The 9,115-nt window shown below is 46.0% G+C and overlaps 2 protein-coding genes across 6 annotated transcripts in view; one reads left to right on the top strand and one right to left on the bottom strand.

The window, feature by feature from the left end:
- The window catches only part of LOC101735255 (titin homolog), a 26,225-nt gene extending 21,636 nt beyond the window's left edge, over positions 1 to 4,589 (top strand). For all 4 annotated transcript variants that reach the window (XM_031902381.1, XM_031902378.1, XM_031902380.1 and 1 more), the window contains 4 exons: positions 100 to 372; positions 1,261 to 1,432; positions 1,512 to 1,541; positions 2,149 to 4,589. In XM_031902381.1, coding sequence (XP_031758241.1) covers positions 100 to 372; positions 1,261 to 1,432; positions 1,512 to 1,541; positions 2,149 to 2,521 — 848 coding nt within the window. In that variant the 3' untranslated portion in view covers positions 2,522 to 4,589. The remainder of the gene's footprint in view (positions 1 to 99; positions 373 to 1,260; positions 1,433 to 1,511; positions 1,542 to 2,148) is intronic.
- Positions 4,590 to 5,321: 732 nt separating this feature from the next.
- Positions 5,322 to 8,582, bottom strand: LOC100497654 (carbohydrate sulfotransferase 10-like). Of its 2 annotated transcripts, none has more exons than XM_002938846.3 (2): positions 8,407 to 8,582; positions 5,322 to 7,109 (listed from the first exon to the last, which is right to left on the bottom strand). In XM_002938846.3, exons 1-2 carry the CDS (start codon positions 8,495 to 8,497, stop codon positions 6,304 to 6,306), a joined length of 897 nt encoding a protein of 298 aa, XP_002938892.1. In that variant the 5' UTR covers positions 8,498 to 8,582; the 3' UTR covers positions 5,322 to 6,303. The 2 variants fall into 2 exon arrangements, with proteins under 2 accessions (XP_002938892.1, XP_004914871.1); XM_004914814.2 differs by having other exon boundaries at positions 5,322 to 7,106.
- Positions 8,583 to 9,115: the final 533 nt, after the last annotated feature.

The following is a 9,115-nucleotide window of genomic DNA, read 5'->3' as shown; positions in this document are numbered from 1 at the left end:
GGCTGTCCGGCTCAAAGTCAGACAGGTAGCTTTATAAATACAATTATGCATCTATATATAAGTTTTTCGCTACATAATCTTTATTTCTGCCTTATACAGCATCTTCGTTGTGTTCCTCGTGCCAAATCCATGAATTCTGCACTGGGGAAGATCTGCTGAACCAGCCCTTGACAATCAGTAAAGCCGGCAAGGAGAATTTCTGCAGTTTCCAGTTTACTGGCCATTCTCTTACAGCAAAATGTAATGAATTAGTGGTGGAACTGAGCGAGACACGGAAGTGTGTGCTCCTATACGTGCCAGGTCTGGTATATAAGGATTTATTTTTGGAATATGGCACTGGCCGTACACCTCCCGTTCCAGTTGCACTTGCAGGTAATAATATACTCCGATACATACTAAAGTAGCCCAGTACAAAATACCCTGGGTGGGACCTTATTAAGTGGGACCACAGTGAAGCTGTTATTGTACTAGAGCTCTTACTGTCCTATGGGGATGTATAAGGGCGGATTTTAGCACCTTAGTGGCCTTATTCCTCTTTGCATCCAATCAGAGCAGAGAAAATCAAAAGACATAGCAGCTTTACTTTATTATGCTGTATGGGTACTGAGGAACCAGGAACTATAGGATAGAGCTGTGCCAGCCATGAAAATGGACATTAAAGTGACTGTACTGCTGCTTAGCCTTATCCCCTGCCATGTGTCGCTATATTTACTCTGTAGTAAGCTTTACCATAACTGAGTAAACAGCCCTCTGTGCTTGTTTAAAAAAAGCAGCTGCCATTTTAGCTTGGTCTGACGTAACTTCCTGCTTGCATCTCTGTGCTCTGGGCTTAGATTACAGCAGAGAAAGGAGGGAAAGGGGAGGGGGAGAGGAGAAAGCTGAGCCCTATTGGTTTGAGCTGAGAGAAGGAAGTCCGATACAGAAGAACATGTGTACAGAATAGAAGGGAAGAAATGCTGTGTAACAGAGTAGCATTACTGTGAGTGAATATGGCTGTATTTATTTAAGTCCCTCTTAAGTCCCCCATACTGGAGTGAATACATCTTCTAACCTCTTCCCCTTGGGACCTCCATGACACCTTAGCATGCCAACTCTCTGAGGATTTTCCAGCCAGTATGTTCCCACCTCACATATCCCTGCCATTATTGGTCAGCGGGTGGTGTAGAGACAAGTCAAATCTGGGGTTCAACTTATTGGGTTGGGCATCAATTTTATGTCTTTATATGATCAGAAACATTAATCTCTAACTTGTCATTTCAGGATGTTGTGACAATTCCCCAATTGGAAGCAGTGAAGCCAACTACTCCAGACAGATTTCTGCTCCTCCACCAACACAGAGCTTTACTAGGGAACCTGTGGAAGTGGCAATTATAGTACCAATTCTTATTGTTGGCTTCCTTTTAATTATACTTGTGGTTTATATATATAAAAGGTAATCGTTATACTTTCCTTCAATTTGTTGGGAGTTGATTGGATGTTGCTGGAATTGATGTACATTGTCTGTTTTACAGGAAAAGACCTAAGCAAGGTGCCGCTGAGCAGTGAGTATCAGTATTTTGCTATTCAGTTACTTATTGTGAGTTCCATGTTATGAAGAATTAAGCTGGACTTACATTGCCAGAGTACTCAGGGAAACAATACACTTTCTGACTAGGTAGAGAATGGACAGACAGGCCCTGCTTTCATAAAAATATATTTTTTTATCAGTATGTGCCATTGAGTAATCCTAAATAGGAAACTGCCATTTTAGGTACTAAGGGCCGCCCCCTGGGATCATAGGAGTCACAGTGCACACAAACAAGCCAAGGCACACATATATGCTAGGCCCCATCAGCCAATGAATGGGCAGAGTTCTGCCTTTTGCTCCCACACTACTTCCTGTTACAGTTAGAGCTGCATCACTTCCTGTCAGCTGATCTCTGAGGGAGCACACAGCCCATCACTAAATGGCGGCTCAAGGGAAAGGATGTAAAAGGGCAATATTTACTGATATATATATTCCAGTTTGGGGAGATTCTTTAATAGGCCACTTAATATAATATAAACTGTCTGTTGGTTACGTATTCGTTCTGGGGGTGTAGTTTCCCTTTAAGCTCATAAAGGAACAAGGTTTGGCTAAATATTTTTCTCCCTTATGTTATTTCTTAGTGTGGGAAACCAAACTGATCAGAGAGACGTGGCTATTGAAATGGGACGACTGGGGGCGGTTGGTGCTACAGGGGACAACCATGAACCAGACAAGCCTCATTCTAATGGGGAGATTGTCAGAGTGAATCAAGAGAACCTTAGACCAGGAGGGGGCGCTGTCTCCGTGAAGGAGAGTCCTGAAGAAGACCGGAGTGAACATAATGGGGACACCGTTTCCCCAGTGGGAATTCCTGTACAAGAGAATCCCGAAATGGATTTGGGTACAAGCTCTTGCCCAGGAGAGACTGCACCAAGAGACGGTGTAACTGAGCCTTTACTGATCCATAAGGAAACACACAGGGGTGTTAGAAACAGTAATGAAAACTCCCTCTAACGATGAGGCTAAATTGCAGCATCACCTTCTTGGTGGTCATTTTTAATGTTTATATTCTACTTGATTATTACGCATAGCGCTGACATTAATGCACATATTGTATCTATATGGTGTATTGTATCTGTAAACATGGAATGTCTGACATGTCTGACCGCTGTGCCCATCTCCCATCCATGATGCCACCTGGTACTGTGGTGCATCTGGTGGAACTGGGCCCGGTATCTACTGGAACCAATTGAGGCAGAAAAACAAAACTGGCTATAGCAGTGGGGGATACTGGAAATAATTGTGGTACAAATGATTTAGAGTTGATTGTTGGCCAGTAGTGCCAGAAGCCTTCAGTGCCAAGTGCCTTGCGCCAGCGGTTACAATAGAGGGTCTGGGATGGCAGATACATGGACACATTCAAGAAAGGGTTGAATTCCTTCTTAGCAAGGGAGAAAATACACAGTTACTGAAATAAACTCTTAGTACTAGGTTGGTACAAGGACTGGTCTGATTGCCCTTTAGAAGACAGGAAGGATTTTTTTGGGTGGGGTGTTTTGCTTTCCTCTGGAGCAGATAGAAAGGTTTCATTTGGACAAACAGGGTGAACCTGATGGACGTGTGTCTTTTTACAACCACAAATACTTTGTTACCATGTTAATAGTCTGGGCATATGTATCACAGTGGTACTTCTGCCCCTTTGAGGTTTGCTTTGAAACCAGAGTAAGCAGAACAGTCCCTTCCCATCATCCCCCTTAGAACGGGAAGCTGCCCAATGGGGATAGTGGAACAGCAGGAAGCTGCCCAATGGGGACAGTGGAACAGCAGGAAGCTGCCCAATGGGGACAGTGGAACAGCAGGAAGCTGCTCAATGGGGAAAGTGGAACAGTAGGAAGCTGCCCAATGGGGATAGTGGAACAACAGGAAGATGCCCAATGGGGATAGTGGAACAGCAGGAAGCTGCTCAATGGGGACAGGGGAACAGCAGGAAGCTGCCCAATGGGGACAGTGGAACAGCAGGAAGCTGCTCAATGGGGATAGTGGAACAGCAGGAAGCTGCTCAATGGGGACAGTGGAACAGCAGGAAGCTGCCCAATGGGGATAGTGGAACAACAGGAAGATGCCCAATGGGGATAGTGGAACAGCAGGAAGCTGCTCAATGGGGACAGGGGAACAACAGGAAGATGCCCAATGGGGATAGTGGAACAACAGGAAGATGCCCAATGGGGATAGTGGAACAGCAGGAAGCTGCTCAATGGGGACAGGGGAACAGCAGGAAGCTGCCCAATGGGGACAGTGGAACAGCAGGAAGCTGCTCAATGGGGATAGTGGAACAGCAGGAAGCTGCCCAATGGGGATAGTGGAACAGCAGGAAGCTGCTCAATGGGGACAGGGGAACAGCAGGAAGCTGCCCAATGGGGATAGTGGAACAACAGGAAGATGCCCAATGGGGATAGTGGAACAGCAGGAAGATGCCCAATGGGGATAGTGGAACAGCAGGAAGCTGCCCAATGGGGATAGTGGAACAACAGGAAGATGCCCAATGGGGATAGTGGAACAGCAGGAAGCTGCTCAATGGGGACAGTGGAACAGCAGGAAGCTGCCCAATGGGGACAGTGGAACAACAGGAAGCTGCCCAATGGGGATAGTGGAACAACATTCCCCCTTACAGCAGTTCATCTGATTTAATACATTTCCATTGAGTCTGCAGGGCCAATAACTGACCAGATCCATATTATTAGTTACTTTATATTACAGTTTCCATTATTTTGTCCACCACCCTGTTTCTTGATTTCTTGAATAGAGCGGATTAATGGGGTCTCATTTGAAGCAGATCTGTCTGTTTTCAGAACAATACACCAGGCTTTGCTGCTTTTAGTTAATTAGTGGAATATTTACTCTGTTGCTCATGATAGGCCGGGAGATGTAGGGTTTCTTAGAGAGAGAACAATGGAAATGACATAAGACTGAAACCTTTACAGAAGCTATGGGGAGTGACGAGCAAATATTTTAATATAATAACATGAATTACTGTATGAGCTTTGCTTCTTTTAATAAAATGATTTTCCTGTTTAACTGATAACATAGCCTGTGCCTGTTTGTGCCCATAGCAGGGTTGTACCAGGGCCAACGCCAAGCAGAAAGCATAGAGATGCCAGTGAGTCCGGAGCAACTGAATTACCGTGGGACTCCTTTATCTTATAACTGAGATACTCTTCAGTGGCTTCCATTAGGCTTTTCAGGCTTTTTGGTGGGCCCTATGTAGCTCAGTCCAACAGTGGCCCTGTAGCATCGGCTTCACATGAGCAGCCCAGAGCCCACTGAGCACGTGTAGTGCCACTGACACACAAAAGATGGCCTAACAAGATCCAAGATGGGGAGCTGTTGGGAACAGCCTGGATCACTACTGTTACAGGGCAGTGGAACCTCTGGGCTGGTATAGTAAGTACAATGAATAAAACACAGCATTTCTAGCCATATTCGATTTATGACCTGAACCACCTGTTGGTAATCTAGGAGAAAAGATGCTGCAAAGTGGAAGTTTTGAGGTTTTTTTTACAGAAATGTTATCAAAATCACCAACTTTAAAGCTTTGCAGTTTGGTAGTTTGGAAAGAACATAGTTACCCATTTTGGATTCATCAGAATCTGTTATTTCAAAACCTATGTTAAACCTACTGTTAGTGGAACTTGTGGTCCTTTGTAATTGTACTGCTGGGAGTTTTTGACCCATACAAGTAAAAAATCTCCATAAAACTATAAATATTTGGCACTGGTGCGTTTAGGAGAAACAGGACTAAATCAGGAGACATGGGCTGTCCAAATCAGTTGTATATTCTTGCATGTAATAAATCATATTTTTGCTGTATGTGTTCATATTAAGGAAAGTATTAATTTGTTGTTTCCTAGATAAAGTAAAAGCCCCCTAGGGAATGCCCCTAAAGTGAAAGAGCACAAAATGTTCAAAAACTGGCACTAAAAGTACCAGAAGTGCCAAATGGGCAAGCACTGTACTCAGGGGGGGGGCAAGCCAACTGGGCACCCCAGGCAACCCGGCGGGGGACACAAGAGTGCTTAGAGGTAGGCAGGAAAGGTACCTGCCTGGGGCCCCCCCAATGTTGCGCCCTAAATATACTGTATAACAACATGGGATTATGGGAGAGCAGTTTGCTGCGTTTGGAATTGAAAATATTTATTCCCAGACTGGCCAGCAGATGTCAGCAAATAACAGAAATTAGTTTTAACAAACTTGGCTATGATACCTATCTCAGTGGCTTAGAATAGGGGTGCAGAGTGGACCCGGGGGGAGTTGGGGGGAAGACTTTTTTTTCTATCTCCATTGGACCCAGTGTCTGTGCTGAGAGATTTAGTAGTTATGGGTAAGGAGAGTGAATGATACTTACTGCTAATGTTATTACTAGGTAAGAGAGACAAAAGGTAGACATTTTGGCTCTGTGCCACCCTAGGTGCCCAATTATTACACACATTTTTGCAGGTTCTAGGGTAAACAGAACTCCCAGTAGAACACAAACCCTTGTTATGGATAGCAACCATCATCCATATTAGTCTGCAGCTGTGGTTCCTAACTGGAGGGGCCAGAGAGATAACTGGGGCCCGGGAATACATTTGGAGGGTTGGCCATGTGTACTTTCTCTAGATGAAGGTCAAATAGACACAGATTTCTGGACAACACTTTGCGCCCTTGATAGTCTTGGCATAAACCAAAAAAGCCCCCAAACTAGTGGTGCACAAAAAAACTTCAATCAATGGCTCCTCTAACAAACAAATAGTATCCCCCTAAGCGTCACTGAGTGATGGAATATTCCAAAAAGAACTGATTTTGAAAGGAAATGCCTCAAAGTCCCAGGAATAAATCTCAATAATCTGCTCAATATGTTCTTTAGTCACCAGCTGGAGAAGGTTCTCATTCAGCCACTTGTAGGCCCACATGGACCCATTGTCTACTAACAGTGGCGCCAACGCACTTTCAGGGAGACCCATTCTCTTCATGAGGTGAAGAACCTCCGTGTTGAAGAAGTCGTACTTGACAATGTAGTCGTATCTAATGAAACAAGGGTGGCACAGGAACACAATAGGAGTCCAAGAACCGTCACCATCTCCAGGCCCATCGGTGAGGCCATCCTCAAGAAACTTGTCAAATGTGACTTCTCCGGCTGAGTCCTGTAAGTAAGAGGAGACCAGCCTCTCAAAAGGGTCTCTGATGAGAAGGACCTTGGTGTAGGACTGAAAGACCTTCTCAAGCATTGATAAATTGTAAGCACTCAATGGGTTGGGTGGTGAGTCTCTTGGACCATCATAGACAACTGGACTCTGTATCGTTATGTCTGCCCTTTCCTCTATTTGCTTTAGCAGTTCCTCCCAGAGGTCTCTCCCCTCAGATGTTGGCTTGCAGTACAACATCTGGAGCTTCTGGTTCGCTGCCATGGTGGAAAGGAGATTCTGGGCGACTTCGGCCGTTTGTAGGGTGCGCAGGTCCGGATGCTCCAGGCAGAAATGGTGCAGCTTCTTCTTCCTCACTTGTTGAACATGAAGGAACGTGTCCACGGTGATTGATAGTGTGGGGGATGTGGCTTCTGGATCTGCTGGAAAGAACAAAACCGAACTGGGATTATTGCCAACCAACCTACTGGCTTGTGTAGGAAACTGCTAAATAAACTAACAACATGGCAGCTTCCCTGTCAAGTGATAAAGAACCACATATTTGTTTATTTTGCTTAGTTTTACACAGCATACAGCTTGACATACAGCTTGATGCACCCCTTGCAGGTCACATACTGTACATATAACTGCACTGTATATGGGCATTTAAGGGTAAGTTCCTAGGTTCTGGGAGTCCAGTCCTGCTGGGAGGAGGATGCTGGAAGTCCAGTCCACCAAAAGGAAGGGGGGGGGGGGGTCTGGGGGTCCAATTCTGCTGGGAGGAGGATGCTGGGAGCAGAGAAAGTCAGTTCAGTAGCACCGGGCTGCTGGGAGCACGTGCCAAGCCAGTGAGTCACATGACAGGGAAGGCAGTTGCGGAATGTACCATGTGGGGGCAGAGCAACCGGGGGACAGAATGTGCTGCCTGTTCTTTCCTGCTGAACCATAAACCTCTCTCTGTCTGACACCAATTCATTCATATGCAGGGAATGCACCTATGTGCAAGGCAGAGCTGACTGTCATTCGTGTTGGACTACAACTCCCACCATTGCCTCACAGCCCCACACTCTCGCCCTGTCCCTACAATCTAATACTCAGCATTAGACTGGCTTATCCAGGGCTCGGGGCAGAACTGGACCTCTGGGGTGGAGTGAGCCTGGAGGGCTAGGCCCTTGGAACTAGGGGTAATAGGAAGAGGCACTTACCTAGGGCATTATACCCTGGGCACTTACCTCTACTGCCTCCTCTAACTCACCCCTGCCCTCTCCTGACCCTGCATATGGCAATGCCAATAGGGGAGAGTTTTGGGGGGTGGATAAGGCTGGGCGCCCCTCTGGGTTGGGTTAGCCTGGCTCTGCCCGGCAGGAGTGGGCCACCCTAGGAATTTTCTTAAAAGGTTTTGGTGGCACTTTTTAAAGGGTAAATAAACCCACCAAGGAAACTGAAGCAAAATTGCTCTTATGAACCTTTTAGAGTTTGACTTTTTGGTTGTGCCACCGGCAGGGCAGGAGAATCTATACATAGAGCACCCCGACCCCCAGCATTGTGGGGCATTGCTAGAAACTGGAATGATGAGATTCCCACCTGTCCAACAACCCCCCCGGGGCAACTACTGCCATGAAGAGGGACAAGATGGAGGCCCCCATTCATTTCACACCCCAGGATATAAAACTCTCCCACCCCCACCATTATCCATTCACCTACAATCTGCCCCATTACAGTTAGTGGGAGAGTCAGTACCTTGTTGCTGGGACAAGAGGCGGCCGAGCACCCAAACCAACAGGCCAATGATTCCAAGCAGCGACACACGCAGGGCAAACCGCATTCTCATCGTTACAGGCTGCAGCAGGCCTGGTTCCCAGTACCGGTGCCCATTGGAAAGGCTGCAGATTAGGGTTAAAGTTCTGTTTGTTTACTGGGACTTTCTCAATGATTAATCTGAGCCAACGGCTTTGCCTGCTCCAAACACTCACATGTATGGGGGTTGGGGCTATAAAGTCTTTTATCCAATCATTTTAGCTCTCATTACTTATCTCTTTTGCTTCATATTAATATGGGAACATAACTATAATAATCATAACTGTAATTTGTATTCTCCTGCCTGTGAGTATGTGATTCACTGTGGCTACCACTAGATGGCGCTGCTAGGTCACAGTACTTATTACAGCAGGAACCTGCACTGAGTGGCAAATACAGACTGGGGCTGGTACCTACAATGGTTCTGCAGTGAAGGTGACTTATAGTACATTTTACAACTGATGTAGATTCTTCAGATTCTCTGCACTGCTGGTTCTGACTCCTGAAACAATGTAGCAGAAGCCTGCTGATCAATAGACCTGGAGGAGAACCGACTTCTGCAACAGGACAGCAATAAACAAAGTTAACAGTTTGCCTTCCAACTCCTTCTCTCTCTCTGTAGCCTTATTACAGGTAATTAGGGTCAATGAGA

The sequence above is a fragment of the Xenopus tropicalis genome, chromosome 5, assembly GCF_000004195.4.
Source record: "Xenopus tropicalis strain Nigerian chromosome 5, UCB_Xtro_10.0, whole genome shotgun sequence".
NCBI lineage: Eukaryota > Metazoa > Chordata > Amphibia > Anura > Pipidae > Xenopus > Xenopus tropicalis.
This window is presented reverse-complemented; position numbering and strand designations above follow the sequence as displayed.

Coding starts and splice junctions, on each gene's coding strand:
- LOC100497654 (XM_002938846.3), bottom strand. CDS start 8,497: ATGAGAATGCGGTTTGCCCTGCGTGTGTCGCTGCTTGGAATCATTGGC. Junction 7,110..8,406: donor CCTCTTGTCCCAGCAACAAG/GTACTGACTCTC, acceptor TGTTCTTTCCAG/CAGATCCAGAAGCCACATCC.